Source organism: Panulirus ornatus, chromosome 5 (genome assembly GCF_036320965.1).
Source record: "Panulirus ornatus isolate Po-2019 chromosome 5, ASM3632096v1, whole genome shotgun sequence".
NCBI classification, from domain to species: domain Eukaryota; kingdom Metazoa; phylum Arthropoda; class Malacostraca; order Decapoda; family Palinuridae; genus Panulirus; species Panulirus ornatus.
This window is the reverse complement of record NC_092228.1, coordinates 20781582-20806575: the sequence shown is the minus strand read 5'-3', so window position 1 is coordinate 20806575 and position 24994 is coordinate 20781582. Positions and strand designations below refer to the sequence as shown.

Sequence of the window (24994 nt, the reverse complement as noted above, 5' to 3'; positions counted from 1 at the left end):
ATAAAGCTCCTACAGGCCTTCTCTAATAGAACAACTCATGCATATATTGCTAATCATATTAATCTCTTTTTATCAAAAATATATTAAGTAACACTCTTGTTATCCTGCAACACACATATACTGACACATACAATCCACAAACCTCATTCAACCCTCAATCGGGTAAGACGTCTGTCAGTGGCACTCTCAGGCCACCTATAGGTCAACATGGTAACCTGAACTCTCTCTTCCCCTACCACCCAGCCTGATACTCTTCTCACAAGAGTGTATACCTCCAATGAATGTGACTATAGTTCCTGACCAGCCAGCAACCAGAAGTCAATCAGAAGGATGGTAATTTCTGGTCATTTCATTTTTGCAGTCCAGAATTTTGATTGACAGGTACCCCAAGTGCATGACTTACAGATCAAAGCTTAAGCCCTCAAAAATAAATTGGTATTGGGTACAGAGCTTCACCCAGAAAGAGTTAAGTAAGCCTATTGAAATGATCAATAATTTTCTCAATAGACATTTTCCTACTACAGAATACACCTTCCTAACTATGATGTGAAAACTTGTTCATTCATAATTCTTACAATCACTTTTGCTCTCTTTATCTTCATCCACTTATCAGGAACATACCTACTTTCCAATGCTTCCACAGACATTTTCCATATCCACTCAACCGTAGTTTCATCTCCACTCTTCATCATCTCACCACTCCATCTGGGACTAAAACTTTTATGATTTTTTGGGCACTGCTCTCCTCATTCCTTCTGCTGCCATGTCATCCTCTCCCTGCATCTGTTCCTCTCTTCCCTGGCTTCTAATGCAACTGTATCAACAGCCACATCTCTTCAGCACCATTTCCAGTCAATTGTTTGAAGTTCTCTACATCTCTTACTAGCTTAATCTTTTGTCACAACTATTTCCCCACTATTGTCAAATACACTTCATCTGCATAACTCTGTTCTACACCTTTTTTATTCCCTTGGAAAATATCCTTCTTAAATTCTAATCCCTATTTCTCTCCAGATCTTAATTTCCTCTCCTTTTCTTTAACTACTGATATATCATCTTATTCTTCATCTAGGACTCTATACTCTACTGTCCACTGCAAGTGAGAAATCACCTTTAATGAGGCTATATTATTATCAACAGATGGAATACAGTACAGTGCAGCCTCAGAGCCTCATAACAGGTGCTGAAATGTTACAAAATAATAATAATATACAAACTGTGCTCCTGATTATCAATTATTTTATTGCAGATTCAGCTTTTCCTTACAAACGTTCATTTTCATACTCAACCTGCTTTCTCAAATCTTCATTCCATCATGTTGTACCTCTCTTTATAAAACCTACGCCTACAGTATGACTCCACGGCAACCTCTAACAATCAATGCATTTATTCAAATTTACCCAAGGAGCTCTTTCTAAGATAGTCCTGCTGTTACCCAGTATCTCTTTCCAGAGGTTCCTGCACAGCCTCCAGTAGCAGGTAAAAGTGTACTTCTTTGGAGTGATAGGTTAATTTGATGAAACTAAGCTTTCAATGATATTGCTTAGAAAAAGGTAACTTTTTACACAGTGTAACCTCATACAGGCAGAGTCTGGTAACAAAACCTCTATCATCTCTACTTTATCCTTCTAACTTTAGCATTCACACTTCTACTCATAAACTATATATATAAGAGGCTAACCTAAATTCTATGTCCACATAATGTGACAAATCTCCAGGCCCTCTCTTATCCATCTATATCTCTGACAACCTGTTCCCTCCTGAAACTCCCATCAAGGAAAAAGTCTCCACTTATCCCTGTCCATACATACACCATTTCATGCATTCTTCCACTATTTCTCTCCCTCCAGTTTTCCTCCACCCTATTTGCCCATGTCACAGGTGGTCTACCATTCACACTAGCCATTTTAATTGTACTACGATGCACTTTCCTTGTAAACTCCCAGTCTTGTATTCTTTCCACATGCCCAAACCATATCAAAGTATTATGCTTCACCTATTCTACCACTCCATAATTCATTCCCTTTGCATTCCCTGCCATACCACATCTCTCATACACCACTTCATTTCTTTCTTCATTCAATCGAGTCACACCACATGCTCTTCTCAAATAGCTCATTTCCATAGCCTGGATTCTTGACCTCTGTGACTCATGTTTCAGCTGCACAGGTCAGGGTTGGGAGGACTATGCTGTCCCATAATCCTCTCTTCACCTCCATACTTATACCTCCACCCTTCATTATTCTATTAAGAGACCTAGTAACTCTTCTACCCCGTACTGCTCTCTCCCTTATCTCTTCTTCCATATCACCACACTTGCCCAAGACAGCTCCTAGATACTTAAATTCTCTCACTTCTTCCAGTCTTTCTCCCCCCCTATCCAAAGCACAATTTAGTACACTTTCTCATATCCAAAGCACAATTTAGTACACTTTCTTCTTTCACTGTTTCCTTAAAAACATCATTACTTTACTTTTATTTGCATTACCTCTAATCTCTAAAACTTACATACATAATAACACACAATTACAACCTTCTGTAACTCCTCTTCAATCTCAGCAAACAACACAGTATTAACCGTAAACAAGCTTGCTACTAGCCACCATATCTCACCATCACACTCAATATCTGCATCCTGTTTTGCTTTCGTCTTTCTTATCACTCCATCTATATATATGCAAATGAGTGGGAGATGTATAAAAGAAAGAGACAGGAGGTCAAGAGAAAGGTGCAAGAGGTGAAAAAGAGGGCAAATGAGAGTTGGGGTGAGAGAGTATCATTAAATTTTAGGGAGAATAAAAAGATGTTCAGGAAGGAGGTAAATAAAGTGCGTAAGACAAGGGAGCAAATGGGAACTTCAGTGAAGGGGGCTAATGGGGAGGTGATAACAAGTAGTGGTGATGTGAGAAGGAGATGGAGTGAGTATTTTAAAGGTTTGTTGAATGTGTTTGATGACAGAGTGGCAGATATAGGGTGTTTTGGTCGAGGTGGTGTGCAAAGTGAGAGGGTGAGGGAAAATGATTTGGTAAACAGAGAAGAGGTAGTAAAAGGTTTGCGGAAGATGAAAGCCGGCAAGGCAGCAGGTTTGGATGGTATTGCAGTGGAATTTATTAAAAAAGGGTGTGACTGTATTGTTGACTGGTTGGTAAGGTTACTTAATGTATGTATGATTCATGGTGAGGTGCCTGAGGATTGGCAAAATACTTGCATAGTGCCATTGTACAAAGGCAAAGGGGATAAAAGTGAGTGCTCAAATTACAGAGGTATAAGTTTGTTGAGTATTCCTGGTAAAGTATATGGGAGGGTATTGATTGAGAGGGTGAAGGCATGTACAGAGCATCAGATTGGGGAAGAGCAGTGTGGATTCAGAAGTGGTAGAGGATGTGCGGATCAGGTGTTTGCTTTGAAGAATGTATGCGAGAAATACTTAGAAAAGCAAATGGATTTGTATGAAGCATTTATGGATCTGGAGAAGGCATATGATAGAGTTGAGAGAGATGTTCTGTGGAAGGTACTAAGAATATATGGTGTGGGAGGCAAGTTGTTAGAAGCAGTGAAAAGTTTTTATCGAGGATGTAAGGCATGTGTACGAGTAGGAAGAGAGGAAAGTGATTGGTTCTCAGTGAATGTAGGTTTGCGGCAGGGGTGTGTGATGTCTCCATGGTTGTTTAATTTGTTTCTGGATGGGGTTGTTAGGGAGGTGAATGCAAGAGTTTTGGAAAGAGGGGCAAGTATGAAGTCTGTTGGGGATGAGAGGGCTTGGGAAGTGAGTCAGGTGTTCTTCGCTGATGATACAGCGCTGGTGGCTGATTCATGTAAGAAACTGCAGAAGCTGGTGACTGAGGTTGGTAAAGTGTGTGAAAGAAGAGAGTTAAGAGTAAATGTGAATAAGAGCAAGGTTATTAGGTACAGTAGGGTTGAGGGTCAAGTTAATTGGGAGGTAAGTTTGAATGGAGACAAACTGGAGGAAGTAAAGTGTTTTAGATATCTGGGAGTGGATCTAGCAGCGGATGGAACCATGGAAGCGGAAGTGAATCATAGGGTGGGGGAGGGGGCGAAAATCCTGGGAGCCTTAAAGAATGTGTGGAAGTTGAGAACATTATCTCGGAAAGCAAAAATGGGTATGTTTGAAGGAATAGTGGTTCCAACAATGTTGTATGGTTGCGAGGCATGGGCTATGGATAGAGTTGTGCGCAGGAGGATGGATGTGCTGGAAATGAGATGTTTGAGGACAATGTGTGGTGTGAGGTAGTTTGATCGAGTAAGTAACGTAAGGGTAAGAGAGATGTGTGGAAATAAAAAGAGCATGGTTTAGAGAGCAGAAGAGGGTGTTTTGAAATGGTTTGGGCACATGGAGAGAATGAGTGAGGAAAGATTGACCAAGAGGATATATGTGTCGGAGGTGGAGGGAACGAGGAGAAGTGGGAGACCAAATTGGAGGTGGAAAGATGGAGTGAAAAAGATTTTGTGTGATTGGGGCCTGAACATGCAGGAGGGTGAAAGGAGGGCAAGGAATAGAGTGAATTGGATCGATGTGGTATACCGGGGTTGACGTGCTGTCAGTGGATTGAATCAGGACATGTGAAGCGTCTGGGGTAAACCATGGAAAGCTGTGTAGGTATGTATATTTGCGTGTGTGGACGTATGTATATACATGTGTATGGGGGTGGGTTGGGCCATTTCTTTCGTCTGTTTCCTTGCGCTACCTCGCAAACGTGGGAGACAAAAAAAAAAAAAAAAAAAAAATATTATCTCTGGGGATATGGGAAAAAGAATACTTCCCACGTATTCCCTGCGTGTCGTAGAAGGCGACTAAAAGGGGAGGGAGCGGGGGGCTGGAAATCCTCCCCTCTCGTTTTTTTTTAATTTTCCAAAAGAAGGAACAGAGAATTGGGCCAGGTGAGGGTATTCCCTCAAAGGCCCAGTCCTCTGTTCTTAACTCTACCTCGCTAATGCGGGAAATGGCGAATAGTTTGAAAGAAAGAAAAATATATATATAAATATATATATATATATATATTTTTTTTTTTTTTTTTTTTTTTTTTTTTTTTTTTTTTTTTTTAAATTTTCCAAAAGAAGGAACAGAGAATGAGGCTAGGTGAGGATATTCCCTCAGAGGCCCAGTCCTCTGTTCTTAACGCTACCTTGCTAACGCGGGAAATGGCGAATAGTATGAAAGAAAAGAAATATATATATATATATATATGACAGGAGGTCAAGAGAAAGGTGCAAGAGGTGAAAAAAAGGGCAAATGAGAGTTGGGGTGAGAGACTATCAGTAAATTTTAGGGAGAATAAAAAGATGTTCTGGAAGGAGGTAAATAGGGTGCGTGGGACAAGGGAGCAAATGGGAACTTCAGTGAAGGGCGTAAATGGGGAGGTGATAACAAGTAGTGGTGATGTGAGAAGGAGATGGAATGAGTATTTTGAAGGTTTGTTGAATGTGTCTGATGACAGAGTGGCAGATGTAGGGTGTTTTGGTCGAGGTGGTGTGCAAAGTGAGAGGGTTAGGGAAAATGATTTGGTAAACAGAGAAGAGGTAGTAAAAGCTTTGCGGAAGATGAAAGCCGGCAAAGCAGCAGGTTTGGATGGTATTGCAGTGGAATTTATTAAAAAAGGGGGTGACTGTATTGTTGACTGGTTGGTAAGGTTATTTAATGTATGTATGACTCATGGCGAGGTGCCTGAGGATTGGCGGAATGCGTGCATAGTGCCATTGTACAAAGGCAAAGGGGATAAGAGTGAGTGCTCAAATTACAGAGGTATAAGTTTGTTGAGTATTCCTGGTAAATTATATGGGAGGGTATTGATTGAGAGGGTGAAGGCATGTACAGAGCATCAGATTGGGGAAGAGCAGTGCGGTTTCAGAAGTGGTAGAGGATGTGTGGATCAGGTGTTTGCTTTGAAGAATGTATGTGAGAAATACTTAGAAAAGCAAATGGATTTGTATGTAGCATTTATGGATCTGGAGAAGGCATATGATAGAGTTGATAGAGATGCTCTGTGGAAGGTATTAAGAATATATGGTGTAGGAGGCAAGTTGTTAGAAGCAGTGAAAAGTTTTTATCGAGGATGTAAGGCATGTGTACGTGTAGGAAGAGAGGAAAGTGATTGGTTCTCAGTGAATGTAGGTTTGCGGCAGGGGTGTGTGATGTCTCCATGGTTGTTTAATTTGTTTATGGATGGGGTTGTTAGGGAGGTAAATGCAAGAGTCCTGGAAAGAGGGGCAAGTATGAAGTCTGTTGGGGATGAGAGAGCTTGGGAAGTGAGTCAGTTGTTGTTCGCTGATGATACAGCGCTGGTGGCTGATTCATGTGAGAAACTGCAGAAGCTGGTGACTGAGTTTGGTAAAGTGTGTGGAAGAAGAAAGTTAAGAGTAAATGTGAATAAGAGCAAGGTTATTAGGTACAGTAGGGTTGAGGGTCAAGTCAATTGGGAGGTGAGTTTGAATGGAGAAAAACTGGAGGAAGTGAAGTGTTTTAGATATCTGGGAGTGGATCTGTCAGCGGATGGAACCATGGAAGCGGAAGTGGATCATAGGGTGGGGGAGGGGGCAAAAATTTTGGGAGCCTTGAAAAATGTGTGGAAGTCGAGAACATTATCTCGGAAAGCAAAAATGGGTATGTTTGAAGGAATAGATGTGTGGAAATAAAAAGAGCGTGGTTGAGAGAGCAGAAGAGGGTGTTTTGAAATGGTTTGGGCACATGGAGAGAATGAGTGAGGAAAGATTGACCAAGAGGATATATGTGTCGGAGGTGGAGGGAACGAGGAGAAGAGGGAGACCAAATTGGAGGTGGAAAGATGGAGTGAAAAAGATTTTGTGTGATCGGGGCCTGAACATGCAGGAGGGTGAAAGGAGGGCAAGGAATAGAGTGAATTGGAGCGATGTGGTATACAGGGGTTGACGTGCTGTCAGTGGAGTGAATCAAGGCATGTGAAGCGTCTGGGGTAAACCATGGAAAGCTGTGTAGGTATGTATATTTGCGTGTGTGGACGTGTGTATGTACATGTGTATGGGGGGGGGGGGCATTTCTTTCGTCTGTTTCCTTGCGCTACCTCGCAAACGCGGGAGACAGCGACAAAGTATAAAAAAAAAAAAAAAAAATATATTTTATATATATATATATATATATATATATATATATAGATGCTCTGTGGAAGGTATTAAGAATATATGGCACGGGAGGCAAGTTGTTAGGAGCAGTGGAAAGTTTTTATCGAGGATGTAAGGCATGTGTACGAGTAGGAAGAGAGGAAAGTGATTGGTTCTCAATGAATGTTGGTTTGAGGAAGGGGTGCATGATGTCTCCATGGTTGTTTAATTTGTTTATGGATGGGGTTGTTAGGGAGGTGAATGCAAGTTTTGGAAAGAGGGGCAAGTATGCAGTCTGTTGTGGATGAGAGAGTTTGGGAAGTGAGTCAGTTGTTGTTCGCTGATGGCTGATTCAGGGTGAGAAACTGCAGAAGCTGGTGACTGAGTTTGGTAAAGTGTGAAAGAAGAAACCTAAGAGTAAATGTGAATAAGAGCAAGGTTATTAGGTACAGTAGGGATGAGGGACAAGTCAGTTGGGAGGTAAGTTTGAATGGAGAAAAACTGGAGGAAGTAAGGTATTTTAGATATCTGGGAGTGGACTTGGCAGCGTATGAAACCATGGAAGCAGAAGTGCGGATGTGCTGGAAATGAGATGTTTGAGGACAATGTGGTGTGAGGTGGTTTGATTGTGTAAGTAATAATAGGGTAAGAGAGATGTGTGGAAATAAAAAGAGTGTGGTTGAGAGAGCAGAAGAGGGTGTTTTGAAATGGTTTGGTCACATGGAGAGAATGAGTGAGGAAAGATTGACAAAGAGGATATATGTGTCAGAGGTGGAGTGAATGAGGAGAAATGGGAGACCGAATTGGAGGTGGAAAGATGGAGTGAAAAAGATTCTGAGTGATTGGAGCCTGAACATCCAGGAGGGTGCAAGAAATAGAGTGAATTGGAACGATGTAGCATACCGGGGTCGACGTGCTGTCAATGGATTGAACCAGGGCATATGAAACATCTGGGGTAAACCATGGAAAGTTTTGTGAGGCCTGGATGTGGAAAGGGAGCTGTGGTTTTGGTGCATTATACATGACAGCTAGAGACTGAGTGTGAACGAATATGGCCTTTGTTGTCTTTTCCTAGCACTACCTCGCGCACATGCAGGGGGAGGGTGTTGTCATTTCATGTGTGGCGGGGTGGTGACAGGAATGAATAAGGACAGACAGTATGAATTATGTACATGTGTATATATGTATATGTCTGTGTGTTCTTAACGCTACCTCGCTATCGCGGGAAATGGCGAATAGTATGAAAAAAAAAAAAAATATATATATATATATATATATATATATATATATATATATATATATATATATATATATATATATACTTTGAGATGTATAGGTATGTATATGTGTGTGTGTGGACGTGTATAAATATACATGTGTATGTAGGTGGGTTGCGCCATTCTTTCGTCTGTTTCCTTGTGTTACCTCGCTAATGCGGGGGACACCGACAAGGTATAATACATAAATAAAAATATATATATACATATATATTGAAGAATGTGTGGAAGGTGAGAACGTTACCCCAGACGCTTCACATGCCCTGGTTCAATTCACTGACAGCATATCGACCCCGGTATACCACATCGTTCCAATTCACTCTTTTCCTTGCACACCTTTCACCCTCCTGCATGTTCAGGCCCCGATCACTCAAAATCTTTTTCACTCCATCTTTCCACTTCCAATTTGGTGTCCCACTTCTCGTTCCCTCCACCTCTGACACATATATCCTCTTGGTCTATCTTTCCTCACTCATTCTCTCCATGTGCCCAAACCATTTCAAAACACCCTCTTCTGCTCTCTCAACCACACTCTTTTTATTTCCACACATCTCTCTAACCCTATTATTACTTACTCGATCAAACCACCTCACACCACATATTGTCCTCAAACATCTCATTTCCAGCACAACCACCCTCCTCCGCACACCTCTATCTATAGCCCACGCCTCGCAACCATATAACATTGCTGGAACCACTATTCATGCAAACATACCCATTTTTGCTTTCCAAGATAATGTTCTCGACTTCCACAGATACTTCAACGCTCCTAGAAGTTTCGCCCCCTCCCCCACAATATGATTCACTTCCGCTTCCATGGTTCCATCCGCTGCCAAATCCACACCCAGATATCTAAAACCCTTCACTTTCTCCAGTTTTTCTCCATTCAAACTTACCTCCCTACTGACTTGTCCCTCAAACCTACTGTACCTAATAACCTTACTCTTATTCACATTTACTCTCAGCTTTCTTCTTTCACACACTTTACCAAACTCAGTCACCAGCTTCTGCAGTTTCTCACTCGAATCAGCCACCAGTACTGTATCATCAGCGAAAAACAACTGACTCACTTCCCAAGCTCTCTCATCCACAACAGACTGCATACTTGCCCCTCTTTCCAAAATTCTTGCATTCACCTCCCTAACAACGCCATCCATAAACAAATTAAACAACCATGGAGACATCACACTCCCCTGCCGTAAACCAACATTAACTGAGAACCATTCACTTTCCTCTCTTCCTACGTGTACACATGCCTTACATCCTCGATAAAAACTTTTCACAGCTTCTAACAACTTGCCTCCCACACCATATATTCTTAATACCTTCCACAGAGCATCTCTATCAACTCTATCATATGCCTTCTCCAGATCCATAAATGCTACATACAAATCCATTTGCTTTTCTAAGTATTTCTCACATGCATTCTTCAAAAGCAAACACCTAATCCACACATCCTCTACCACTTCTGAAACCACACTGCTCTTCCCCAATCTGATGCTCTGTACATGCCTTCACCCTCTCAATCAATACCCCCCCATATATTTCCCAGGAATACTCAACAAACTTATACCTCTGTAATTTGAGCACTCACTTTTATCCCTTTGCCTTTGTACAATGGCACTATGCAAGTATTTTGCCAATCCTCAGGCACCTCACCATGAGTCATACACACATTAAAGAACCTTACCAACCAGTCAACAATACAGTTACCCCCCTTTTTTAATAAATTCCACTAAAATACCATCCAAACCCGCTGCCTTGGCGGCTTTCGTCTTCTGCAAAGCATTTACTACCTTTACTCTGTTTACCAAATCATTCTCCCTAACCCTCTCACTTTGCACACCACCTTGACCAAAACACCCTATATCTGCCACTCTATCATCAAACACATTCAACAAACCTTCAAAATACTCACTCCATCTCCTTCTCACATCACCACTACTTGTTATCACCTCCCCATTTGCCCCCTTCACTGAAGTTCCCATTTCTTCCCTTGTCTTACGCACTTTATTTACCTCCTTCCAAAACATCTTTTTATTCTCCCTAAAATTTAATGATACTCTCTCACCCCAACTCTCATTTGCCCTCTTTTTCACCTCTTGCACCTTTCTCTTGACCTCCTGCATCTTTCTTTTATACATCTCCCACTCATTTGCATTATTTCCCTGCAAAAATCGTCCAAATGCCTCTCTCTTCTCTTTCACTAATAATCTTACTTCTTCATCCCACCACTCACTGCCCTTTCTAATCTGCCCTCCTCCCACACTTCTCATGCCACAAGCATCGTTTGCGCAAGCCATCACTGCTTCCCTAAATACATCCCATTCCTCCCCCACTCCCCTTACGTCCTTTGTTCTCAACCTTTTTCCATTCTGTACTCAGTCTCTCCTGGTACTTCCTCACACAAGTCTCCTTCCCAAGCTCACTTACTCTCACCACTCTCTTCACCCCAACATTCTCTCTTCTTTTCTGAAAACCTCTACAAATCTTCACCTTTGCCTCCACAAGATAATGATGAGATATCCCTCCAGTTGCACCTCTCAGCACATTAACACCTAAAAGTCTCTCTTTCGCACACCTATCAATTAACACGTAATCCAATAACGCTCTCTGGCCATCTCTCCTACTTACATACGTATACTTATGTATATCTCTCTTTTTAAACCAGGTATTTCCAATCACCAGTCCTTTTTCAGCACATAAATCTACAAGCTCTTCACCATTTCCATTTACAACACTGAACACCCCATGTACACCAATTATTCCCTCAACTGCCACATTACTCACCTTTGCATTCAAATCACCCATCACTATAACCTAGTCTCGTGCATCAAAACTACTAACACACTCACTCAGCTGCTCCCAAAACACTTGCCTCTCACGATCTTTCTTCTCATGCCCAGATGCATATGCATCAATAATCACCCATCTCTCTCCATCCACTTTCAGTTTAACCCATATCAATCTAGAATTTACTTTCTTACACTCTACCACATACTCCCACCACTCCTGTTTCAGTAGTGCTTCTCCTTCCCTTGCTCCTGTCCTCTCACTAACCCCTGACTTTACTCCCAAGACTTTCCCAAACCACTTTTCCCCTTTACCCTTGAGCTTCGTTTCACTCAGAGCCAAAACATCCAGGTTCCTTTCCTCAAACATACTACCTATCTCTCCTTTTTTCTCATGTTGGTTACATCCACACACACGTAAACAGCCATACACGAACATATACATACATATGCATTTCAATGTATACATACACATACATAAAGACATTTTTTTTTTTTTTTTTTTTTTTTTTTATTACTATTCGCCATTTCCTGCGTTAGCGAGGTAGCGTTAAGAACAGAGGACTGGGTTTTGAGGGAATATCTTCACCTCGCCCACTTCTCTGTTCCTTCTTTTGGAAAGCTTAAAAAAAAAAAAAAGAGGGGAGGATTTCCACATACTCCCACCACTCCTGTTTCAGTAGTGCTTCTCCTTCCCTTGCTCCTGTCCTCTCACTAACCCCTGACATACTCCCACCACTCCTGTTTCAGTAGTGCTTCTCCTTCCCTTGCTCCTGTCCTCTCACTAACCCCTGACTTTACTCCCAAGACATTCCCAAACCACTTTTCCCCTTTACCCTTGAGCTTCGTTTCACTCAGAGCCAAAACATCCAGGTTCCTTTCCTCAAACATACTACCTATCTCTCCTTTTTTCTCATGTTGGTTATATCCACACACACGTAAACAGCCATACACGAACATATACATACATATGCATTTCAATGTATACATACACATACATAAACTTTTTTTTTTTTTTTTTTTTACTATTCGCCATTTCCTGCGTTAGCGAGGTAGCGTTAAGAACAGAGGACTGGGTTTTGAAGGAATATCTTCACCTGGCCCACTTCTCTGTTCCTTCTTTTGGAAAGCTTAAAAAAAAAAAAGAGTGGGGAGGATTTCCAGCCACCTGCTCCCTCCCCTTTTAGTCGCCTTCTACGACATGCAGGGGATACGTGGGAAGTATTCTTTCTCCCCTATCCCTAGGGATGTAACTGAAGACATATACATGTATAAAATGTAAATATTTGTACTTGCTGCCTTCATCTATCCCCGTCGCCACCCTGCCACACAGGAAACAGCATACCCCCTCCCCACTCCAATGAGGTAGTGCCAGGAAAAGATAAAAAGGCCATTTTCGTTCACACTCAGTCTCTAGCTGTCATGTATAATGCACCGAAACCACAGCTCCCTTCCCACATCCAGGCCCCACAGACCTTTCCATGGTTTACCCCAGACGCTTCACATGCCCTGGTTCAATCCATTGACAGCACATTAACCCAAGTATATTGTTTCAATTTACTCTATTCCTTGCACAGCTTTCACCCTCCTGTATGTTCAGGCCCCGATCGCTCAAAATCTTTTTCATCCCGTCCTTCCACCTCTAATTTGGTCTCCCGCTTCTCCTTGTTCCCTCAACATCTGACACATATATCCTCTTTGTCAGTCTTTCCTCACTCATTCTCTCCATGTGTCCAAACCATTTCAATACACCCTCTTCTGCTCTCTCAAACCACACTCTTTTTATTACTATCACATATATGTATATCCCAAAACTTTAACTAGACCCTCCATCCACTCTTAAACATGCACTTGCTCCTTTGTAGAAGGCTTTCACACCTCCAACAGTTGTCCCCCTATACATATATATCCTTAATGCATCCCATAAAGCATTCCACTAGACTGTCATACACTTCTCCCGCTTCTCCTTGTTCCCTCAACATCTGACACATATATCCTCTTTGTCAGTCTTTCCTCACTCATTCTCTCCATGTGTCCAAACCATTTCAATACACCCTCTTCTGCTCTCTCAAACCACACTCTTTTTATTACTATCACATATATGTATATCCCAAAACTTTAACTAGACCCTCCATCCACTCTTAAACATGCATTTGCTCCTTTGTAGAAGGCTTTCACACCTCCAACAGTTGTCCCCCTATACATATATATCCTTAATGCATCCCATAAAGCATTCCACTAGACTGTCATACACTTTCTGCAGATCTATAAAAGCTGCATACAACTTCTTATCTTACACTAAATACTTTTCTATGGTCATCATTCCAGCAAAAATCTGATCTACATATTCCCTAACTTTCCTAAAACCCCTTGCTCTTCACTTATTCTGCACTCAGTCACTTCCATCATTCTATCAGTTAATATCACTGGTCAACAAAATTTTAACTTTTTTGTCCCACAAAGTAAAATTGGTGGACCTTATAGTACTTTTTACACAGAATTTGAAACTTTTTTCAAATTTTCCTTATCAGGCATGGTTTTTAAATTGACAGAGCAACTAAATTTTACAAGAAGTGCATATTACTCATTCATAAATAAGGCTGGTACTACATTTAAAAAACTAACCTCTAAAATGTAGAAGTGTACAATTTTCTGCTATACTTGGCCTCAAGAACATCCCTCTTTCGTGTCCAGCAATAATCTGCCAACATAAAGGGGCTCCACTTTCCATGGTATTGCCTTTCCACATCCAAAATGTCCTGGTGAAATGACTGCCCCACAATTTTCCAGGAAAAAGTCTTAAGTGCAACTCCAAAAAGTGAATTTTTAGACACATACTGCACCCCTGAGTTTTATATAAAGTTAACAGAGCCTTTGCAACATCACAGTAGTTCTCTGATCTGTGATTCCCCTAAAAATCTTTGCAACCTCTCTTAAATGACAGCCATGCAGCTTTTTCAACTTCATTTAGCTCTTCATAGAACTTTTCATCTCAAAGCAGTTCTCTGATCTGTGGTCCTACAAAATACCCTCCTTGATTTTTGCATCACTAATTTTGGAGAATTTATTCCTTAAAGATGTGAATCCATGGCTAGTTTTATCCATACATTTGACGAAGTTCTTCACCAACCCAAGCTTCATGTGCAAAGGAGGCAGATAAATTTTCTCAGGATCAACAAGAGGAGGATTGATGACATTCTCCTTCAATGGAGACACTGATATTCATTTTGGCCACACTTTACATAATGAGTTTTCTTGTCCCGGCTGTCCCACTCACAGAGGAGACAACAGAACTTTGTGTCATCGACTTGCATTCCGAGTAAAAGTGTCACAATGTTAAGGTCACAACATACATTCCACTAAAAGTCCCCATACTTAATTTTTCCCACAAGAAGCTTCGTGTCACCATACAATTCCCTTATGTCAGCTGCATGAGCCAGAAGAACAGAGGGGAACTTATTTCCATTGTGAAGCAGAATTCCTTTCAAGCTTACTTATGACGAGTCAATACACAAGCACCGCTCACCTGTGTTATATTCATGGCCAAGTGCCTCCATAACAAAACAAATATCACTGCAAAATACCATGGGAGAAAAATTATTTGAAAACAACATGGCAATCACAATAAAAACAAACTTTAGTTTCATTCTGGAGAAGATTCCAGCCCTTTAATCTGGAACTCAAAAATTCGGTTTGCTTCTTAGACAAATTTAAATCGTGGAAAAGATCATTAAGATCTCCTTGATTCAGCATATGTGGTTCACTTGAAGAACAGCTTGCTTCAAATGTTGGATCCATATTGTCCTCTATTAGGTCTACTTTCTCATCCCCAGACTCATTTTCACTCAGTGTCGTGTTTCTTGGAGGCTCTGGCACATAATTCCTGACTTTGAAGTACTAGCCTCATACCAGATGGTAAATTAGGACATTTAACAACATGCTTGGATTCTGATGTTATACTATTTATATCTGTAAGGCAGAAATAGCTATCCGAAGTGATCTTTGGGTTCCCTCCAAACTATAGGAATGGCAAAAGGCATACAGCATGACACTTTTGTCCATGCTGTGAGAACATAACACATGTGACAACAAATATGGTGGGCCCAACTTTTATCCAGGTTGCCCACTTTACAACCAAAGTAATGTTCATAGCATTTTTTAATGAGGGGTGTGAAAGAACATTTTTGCAATTTGAATGTCAATTCACCACAGATGTAGCAGAAAGAATTTGGATTATTTACACAGTTTTTAAGCATCATAATGGTGGATGAGGTATCAGCACAACACTTGAGTACACAAAAGCACAATCTGTCAACAGAGTGAAGACACTGTTTACACATTGAGTCCTAGACAACAACTGACAGAGAACTGCTACTCAGGTGTAGGAACTGTCTGAATGTCCCAGCATTTCCAGTCATGTTTCTGCAGGCCCCTGGTGACTCCTTTATCAAGACTTGGGCTTTCAAAAAGAAGCTACTGCACTTAACAAACAATGAAAATAGCTATTAAACATTTTGTTTCAAATGCTCTGTAGAGCACGGGTACATATTTATGGTATGTAATGATATACAAGTATGCTAAAACAAAAACAAAAAAACATGGGTGATAGAGAAATTCTAAAAACATCTTTGGATTCAACGTGCAAAAATACATAAGAAACAGATATTTTTTTTCCATGGGACAAAATCTTTGTTGACCAGTGTATTCTTGCATACACTCTTCCTGGATGCTTTAATACTTATTCCCCTATAATTGCTACAAATATCCTTGGGACCTTCTCCTTTGAACAAAGGAACGATAATAGCTTTCACCCAATCCTCAGGCACAACCTTCTGTTTCCATGATAAATTACATATAAGATGCATCCACTCTATCACACTGTCTCCTCCATTTTGGCCATAATCCCATCCACTCAAGGTGCCTTTCCTACCTTCAGCCTCATTATTGCCCTTCTTACCTCCCTTTTTGCTATAGGCCCTTGCACTTGTATCCTCTTCCTTCCATCCTCCATACCCAAGCACATAACAACTGCTGCTTCCCCTTGTCCTACATTCATCAGTTAAAAATACACTTTCCCTCTTCCTTTCACTTCCTCCTTTTGATTCAACAACTCCTCTTCCTTACTTCTCACATTAACATTTCCACTCTTACATCCACCTCCTTCCAGTATAGTTTCTTATCATCCCAAATCTTTTCACTTGACTTCCAAATTCTTCACCTATTCTTTCTTTGCTTTCCTCTATCTGCTTTTTAACATTCCACTTCCATATTTTGCATTCTTCCCTCCTCCTTTAGAGCAATCTACCATATGCCTTTTCTTCTCTTCCACAGCATTTCTGATCTCATCTGTCCACCATGCATTGCCCTTTTTATTCCTATATCTCACTACCTTGTACCCAACTACTATTTCATCAACCTTTAATAGTATTTCTCTAAACATCAACCTTTAATAGTATTTCTCTAAACATTTTAAACACTTCATTCACACATGACTGCATCCCTACATTCACTTCACTTCCATTGCTTTCAGTTACCTTCCTTTCATACTGCTTGCATTTTTTCCGAATCATCTTTTTATTTGCCTACACTTTTACCTCTCCGTTCTTCCTTACACCATACCTACACTTCTCCCTGATCCTTATCCCCAAAAGAACAGCAAAATGGTCAGAGTCTCCAAAGAATCCTGTAATGACTCTAGCTTCTAGCACGGCCTTTCTCGATCTTTCATCCACTCCCACATAGTCAATCACAGCCTTTTGCTCTTCTCTTTCATCATTTCTCATCCATGATATATGTGGATCATCTCGTTTACTCCAGGCACTCCCATTTACCAACGATATCACCCAATTCATCAAATCTCACTTTCGCATTCATATCACACAATACGAACACATTCCTCTCATTCACATTCATGTATACAGTAATTCAAATTTCTCCAGAAAAGCTCCATTTCATCCTTACCTTGTACAGTCTTTATATTTACAGGCACATACACACATACCCATGCATAATACTTCACAATCCCAAGCTTTCCTTTCAACCACACTATTCTTGATCCATTCCATTCATGCTCTGTAACACCCTTCTACACTCTTGGTGATAGCAGAATAGCACATCCTTCTTTTCCTTTAATCCAAATATTTCATTCATTCCTGCCCATACCACACCTCCTTCCATGCCTTCCCATACCTTGCATTCAAATTTCCATTTTTGTTCCACACATCCTGCCCAAGGATATGGGTTTTCCCAATACCTAGCACATCCATGCTAAAACATTTAAACCTTTCACAAGCTCCCTCCTTTTACTCTCACATTCAGCACCATCACCCTCAATTGCTCATCTCTTTTAGTTCTTGGCATAACTGGTATACTCCAGTGCTGCTTCTTAGCCTTTTGTGCCTCACCTTTGACAGGTCCACTGGCAGAGGGCAACTCCAGCACAGTGTTTCCAGAGGCAGCAAGGCTACACAATTGTTAAAAAAAAAAAGCACACCTCAGATGTTTGTCTAAATTTAAAAGTATTGCCCTGATGTAGTTGGGCAATGCCTTCCCCTTTAGTCCCACCCCCAAGGGGTGTAATAACAAGGTCACCACAAGAAGGCAGGGTGAGGCTTGGATACTTAAGTAAAACTAGAGTATCACCTTGAGGTACTGAAACCTAATAATTTTTCCCAAACCAAAACCACAAATCATGCATATCGTTTATAATATTCTTCTTTTTATCAGAAACGCATTAGTAATGCTCATCAACCCTGTAACTGTAACACTCATGTCTGTTGACATACACAGTCCATAAACTCTAAACACTATCATTTACAACTAGGACAACATACATAGCTATCACTGAGGTGAAACATAATGCTTAGGTTTATAAAAATTTTAAAGCAAACTTCCATTAATGTGATCATATAGGAGATTAAGGTTCTGGGAGCATGGAGGTATGCATGGAAAGAGAGACTTATCTGGGAGGGCAAAAATGCATGTTTAAAGACATAGCAGTTCTAACAATGTTGTTCTGATGGGAGGCATAAACTATAGTTGGGGATGTGCATAGAAAGGTGAATCTGTTGGAAATGGAATATTTGAAGACAATATGTGGTTTGAGGTGGTTTAATCAAGCAAGCAGTAAAAGGGTTAAAGAAAGGTGTGGTAATAAGAACTGAAGAGGGTGTGCTGATATTGTCTGAACATATGGGAGGTCAGGCTGACATTTCTGACAAATGTGTCAGGTGAGGAAGAAACAAGAAGAGGGACACCAAACTGGATATGGAAGGATGGCTTGAAAACTATTTTAAGTGCTCCAGCCCTGAACATGTAGGATTGTGAAAGGTGTGCAAAGGTTAGAGGAAAATGATGAGATATGGTACAGAAAATGATGAGATATGTTATATAAGTGGTAACATGCTGTCAATGGACTGAACCACAACACATGAAGCAGTCAGGGGAATGCACAGAGAGGTCTGTGGGACCTGGTTGTGGAGAGGGAGCTATGATTTCAGTGCATTTCACATGACAGATAGAGAATGGATGTGAGCGAATTAGGCCTTTCTTCGCCTGTTCCTGCAGCAACCTCGCTAACCCAGGACACAGTGAACTAGACTGATAAATACTAAGAGTGACAGTAATTTTCAAGTGAGAAACTGCAGAAGTTGGTGACAAAGGAAGCTGAGAGTAAATATGAATAAAAGCAAGGTTATTAGCTTAGATGAAAGATAATTACAGATAAATGCCTTCTTCAATCTAAGAAATGAGCAAATATGAATGAGCCTGTCTGACATGCAGTGATTAAAATGAACCATGAAAGTCTTTCATGAATTAGTACACAATAAAGGGAAAATTACAGTTATGCATAATATTTGTTATAAACATGACACACATCTAGTTCCTTAATTGCCATACCTGAGATTTGCTGTTTCCACAAGCACACCATAAGTACTTCTTCCCTGCTTTCAATGTTATTCGAAAAGGCTTCTTATCATATATTTTCCCCTTGTTCTTCTGATGAAACTCCATCTGCCAATATCTCTCCTTCAATTCCATGTTGGGCACTTTTATAGGTTTAGCATACACAGCAGCACTCTGGAAAAGATTATGCAAGATAAAAGGCTTGTATTTTAACTTTCTAAAAGGGGAAACAGAAGAAGGAGTCACACGAGGAGTGCTCATCCTCCTCGAAGGCTAAGATTGGGGTGTCTAAATGTGTGTGGATGTAACCAAGATGAGAAAAAGGGAGAGATAGGTAGTATGTTTGAGGAAAGGAACCTGGACGTTTTGGCTCTGAGTGAAACGAAGCTCAAGGGTAAAGGGGAAGAGTGGTTTGGGAATGTCTTGGGAGTAAAGTCAGGGGTTAGTGAGAGGACAAGAGCAAGGGAAGGAGTAGCACTACTCCTGAATCAGGAGTTGTGGGAGTATGTGATAGAGTGTAAGAAAGTAAATTCTAGATTGATTTGGGTAAAACTGAAAGTTGATGGAGAGAGATGGGTGATTATTGGTGCATATGCACCTGGGCATGAGAAGAAAGATCATGAGGCAAGTGTTTTGGGAGCAGCTGAATGAGTGTGTTAGTGGTTTTGACGCACAAGAGCGGGTTATAGTGATGGGTGATTTGAATGCAAAGGTGAGTAATGTGGCAGTTGAGGGAATAATTGGTATACATGGAGTGTTCAGTGTTGTAAATGGAAATGGTGAAGAGCTTGTAGATTTATGTGCTGAAAAAGGACTGGTGATTGGGAATACCTGGTTTAAAAAGCAAGATATACATAAGTATACATATGTAAGTAGGAGAGATGGCCAGAGAGCGCTATTGGATTACATGTTAATTGATAGACGCACGAAAGAGAGACTTTTGGATGTTAATGTGTTGAGAGGTGCAACTGGAGGGATGTCTGATCATTATCTTGTGGAGGCGAAGGTGAAGATTTGTGGGGGTTTTCAGAAAGGAAGAGAGAATGTTGGGGTGAAGAGAGTGGTGAGAGTAAGTGAGCTTGGGAAGGAGACTTGTGTGAGGAAGTACCAGGAGAGACTGAGTACAGAATGGAAAAAGGTGAGAACAAAGGAGGTAAGGGGAGTGGGGGAGGAATGGGATGTATTTAGGGAAGCAGTGATGGCTTGCGCAAAAGATGCTTGTGGCATGAGAAGCGTGAGAGGTGGGTTGATTAGAAAAGGTAGTGAGTGGTGGGATGAAGAAGTAAGATTATTAGTGAAAGAGAAGAGAGAGGCATTTGGACGATTTTTGCAGGGAAAAAATGCAAATGAGTAGGAGATGTATAAAAAAAAAAAAAAGAGGCAGGAGGTCAAGAGAAAGGTGCAAAAGGTGAAAAAGAGGGCAAATGAGAGTTGGGGTGAGAGAGTATCATTAAATTTTAGGGAGAATAAAAAGATGTTTTGGAAGGAAGTAAATAAAGTGCGTAAGACAAGGGAGCAAATGGGAACTTCAGTGAAGGGAGCTAATGGGGAGGTGATAACAAGTAGTGGTGATGTGAGAAGGAGATGGAGTGAGTGTTTTGAAGGTTTGTTGAATGTGTTTGATGATATAGAGTGGCAGATATAGGGTGTTTTGGTCAAGGTGGTGTTCAAAGTGAGAGGTTTAGGGAAAATGATTTGGTAAATAGAGAAGAGGTAGTAAAAGCTTTACGGAAGATGAAAGCCGGCAAGGCAGCAGGTTTGGATGGTATTGCAGTGGAATTTATCAAAAAAGGGGGTGACTGTATTGTTGACTGGTTGGTAAGGTTATTTAATGTATGTATGATTCATGGTGAGGTGCCTGAGGATTGGCGGAATGCTTGCATAGTGCCATTGTACAAAGGCAAAGGGGATAAGAGTGAGTGCTCAAATTACAGAGGTATAAGTTTGTTCAGTATTCCTGGTAAATTATATGGAAGGGTATTGACTGGAAGGGTGAAGGCATGTACAGAGCATCAGATTGGGGAAGAGCAGTGTGGTTTCAGAAGTGGTAGAGGAAGTGTGGATCAGGCGTTTGCTTTGAAGAATGTATGTGAGAAATACTTAGAAAAACAAATGGATTTGTATGTAGCATTTATGGATCTGGAGAAGGCATATGATAGAGTTGATAGAGATGCTCTGTGGAAGGTTTTAAGAATATATGGTATGGGAGGCAAGTTGTTAGAAGCAGTGAAAAGTTTTTATCGAGGATGTAAGGCATGTGTACGTGTCGGAAGAGAGGAAAGTGATTGGTTCTCAGTGAGTGTGGGTTTGCGGCAGGGGTGTGTGATGTCTCCATGGTTGTTTAATTTGTTTATGGATAGGGTTGTTAGGGAGGTGAATGCAAGAGTTTTGGAGAGGGGCAAGTATGCAGTCTGTTCTGGATGAGAGAGCTTGAGAAGTGAGTCAGTTGTTGTTCGCTGATGATACAGCGCTGGTGGCTGATTCATGTAAGAAACTGCAGAAGCTGGTGACTGAGTTTGGTAAAGTGTGTGAAAGAAGAAAGTTAAGAGTAAATGTGAGTAAGAGTAAGGTTATTAGGTACAGTAGGGTTGGGGGTCGGGTCAATTGGGAGGTGGGTTTGAATGGAGAAAAACTGGAGGAAGTGAAGTGTTTTAGATATCTGGGAGTGGATCTGGCAGCGGATGGAAACATGGTGTGGAAAGGTGTGGAAAGCAAGAATGTTATCTTGGAGAACAAAAATGGGTATGTTTGAAGGAATATGGTTCCAGCAATGTTGTATGGTTGCGAGGCGTGGGCTATGGATAGAGTTGTGCGCAGGAGGGTGGATGTGCTGGAAATGAGATGTTTGAGGACAATATGTGGTGTGAGGTGGTTTGATCGAGTAAGTAATGTAAGGGTAAGAGAGATGTGTGGAAATAAAAAGATTGTGGTTGAGAGAGCAGAAGAGGGTGTTTTGAAATTGTTTGGTCACATGGAGAGAATGAGTGAGGAAAGACTGACCAAGAGGATATATGTGTTAGAGGTGGAGGGAACGAGGAGAAGTGGGAGACCAAATTGGAGGGGTAAGGATGGAGTGAAAAAGATTTTGAGTGATCAGGGCCTGAGCATGCAGGAGGGTGAAAGGCGTGCAAGGAATAGAGTGAATTGGAACGATGTGGTATACTGGGGTCGACATGCTGTCAATGGATTGAACCAGGGCATGTGAAGCGTCTGGGGTAAACCATGGAAAGTTGTGTGGGGCCTGGATGTGGAAAGGAAGCTGTGGTTTCGGTGCATTATTACATGACAGCTAGAGACTGAGTGTGAACGAATGGGACCTTTGGTGTCTTTTCCTAGCACTACCTCGCACACATGAGGGGGAAGGGGGTTGTTTATTCCATGTGTGGCGAGGTGGCGATGGGAACAAATAAAGGCAGACAGTATGAATTATGTACCTGTGTATATATGTATATGTGTGTGTGTGTATATATATGTGTACATTGAGATGCATAGGTATGTATATTTGCGTGTGTGGACGTGTATGTATATACATGTGTATGTGGGCGGGTTGGGCCATTCTTTCGTCTGTTTCCTTGCGCTACCTCGCTGATGCGGGAGATGGCGACAAAGCAAAATAAATGAAATAAATAAAAAAGGCTGATCATGCAAAAGGTTTAACTACTGATATCAGCATGTCAATCTAATTATCTATCCATATTCTACTCACTTCCTCATGCAATACATCAAGCCACCAGATGCAGAGCCACTTCCACACACACCTACCATTTCCTTCACTGAGACATCTCTTTTATGCATTTACTCTCTCAACCTGTCCTTTTTATCTTTTCACATTTCTTGCAAAACTATTCCCACTTAGCTATATTTGCACATATTCTTCAAATTAATTTTCAAGTGGCCAAAGGACCACTTATGTGCTCCACATTGAACTCTCTTCACCACTTAATTAAACATACCATATCTTCTCATTCTACCCTCCCAATCTACATTCCTTTCTTACACAAGAAACAACTAATGTATGACAAAAATGTACCATACCTCTTCGTTCCACCCTCCAACTCTACATTCCTTTCTTATGCAAGAAATAACTTGTATGACAAAGCTCTCAATATATGTTTTAATAATCATGAAAAACTCGTGTTAATAACACATCCATAACTTAGTAAGAAAACAGTTTTATATATAGCTTCAGGGCTTTGGCTCTAATGACAATACTTCTAAACATTACCATATGTAGTGGATCACAATTTCTGCCTCCAACAATGCAAAGAAAATCTGGGACTTTCATTTCCTTTTCACAAACATATTTCTTCTTTCTGCAACATTTTATTGGCTCCTGCCTTCATTTAAAATCCCTAGTAATGATTGTTTGTTAACAATAGGGTTCACTGTCAGCCTGTAACCAAAGATGGAAAAATATTTCCTATCACAGCCATCCTCAGGTCATCAAAGAGAATGCATATAAATCATTTTGGTGTGATGAATCTACAGGCTCACCAATGTACCCACTTTAAGAATATGCACCACTATCTTTTGTATCAGGATTTATATCTTCAATGAATTATGATTATTTTTCATTAATTCACGTAAAAAGAGTTCTGCCTGTATAAATGAAATGTGAATGTTGAAATATGCACGTGGTATTTTTTATATTTATTATACTTTGTCACTGTCTCCTGCATTAGCGAGGTAGTGCAAGGAAACAGACGAAAGAATGGCCCAACCCACCCACATACACATGTATATACATACACGTCCACACACGCACATATACATAACTATACATCTCAACGTATACATATATATACACACACACCGACATATACATATATACACATGTACATAATTCATACTGTCTGCCCTTATTCATTCCCGTCGCCACCCCGCCACACATGAAATGAAAACCCCCTCCCTCCCGCATGTGTGTGAGGTAACGCTAGGAAAAGACAACAAAGGCCACATTCGTTCACACTCAGTCTCTAGCTGTCATGCATAATGCACCGAAACCACAGCTCCCTTTCCACATCCAGGCCCCACAAAACTTTCCATGGTTTACCCCAGATGCTTCACGTGCCTTGGATCAATCCACTGACAGCACGTCGGCCCCGGTATACTACATCGTTCCAATTCACTGTATTCCTTGCACGCCTTTCACCCTCTGGCATGTTCAGGCCCTGATCACTCAAAATCTTTTTCACTCCATCTTTCCACCTCCAATTTGGTCTCCCGCTTCTCCTCATTCCCTCCACTTCTGACACATATGGCCTCTCTGTCAATCTTTCCTCACTCATTCTCTCCATGTGACCAAACTAATTCAAAACACCCTCTTCTGCTCTCTCAACCACACTCTTTTTACTACCACAAATCACTCTTACCCTTTAATTACTTACTCGATCAAACCACCTCACACCACATATTGTCCTCAAACATCTCATTTCCAGCACATCCACCCTCCTCCGCACAACTCTATCTATAGCCCACACCTTGCAACCATATAACATTGTTGGAACCACCATTCCTTCAAACATACCCATTTTTGTTCTCCAAGATAACATTCTTGCTTTCCACACCTTCTTCAACGCTTTCAGAACTTTCGCCCCCTCACCCACCCTGTGACTCACTTCCACTTCCATGGTTCCATCCTTTGCTAAGTCCACTCCCAGATATCTAAAACACTTTACTTCCTCCAGTTTTTCTCCATTCAAACTTACCTCCCAGTTAATTTGTCCCTCAACCCTACTGAACCTAATAACCTTGCTCTTATTCACATTTACTCTCAACTTTCTTTCTCCAGTTTCTCACCCGAATCAGCCACCAGCGCTATATCATCAGTGAACAACAACTGACTGACTTCCCAAGCCCTCTCATCTAGAACAGGCTGCATACTTGCCCCTCTCTCCAAAACTCTTGCATTCACCAGTCACTTTCCTC

The 24994-nt window shown here is 41.0% G+C and overlaps 1 protein-coding gene across 1 annotated transcript in view; it reads right to left on the bottom strand.

Annotated features, from left to right (window-relative positions):
* LOC139748632 (uncharacterized) overlaps window positions 1–24994 on the bottom strand; it is a 43328-nt gene that overhangs the window by 4561 nt on the left and 13773 nt on the right. Inside the window, exon 2 of the mRNA XM_071661830.1 lies at window positions 19061–19240. Coding sequence (XP_071517931.1) covers window positions 19061–19240 — 180 coding nt within the window. The remainder of the gene's footprint in view (window positions 1–19060; window positions 19241–24994) is intronic.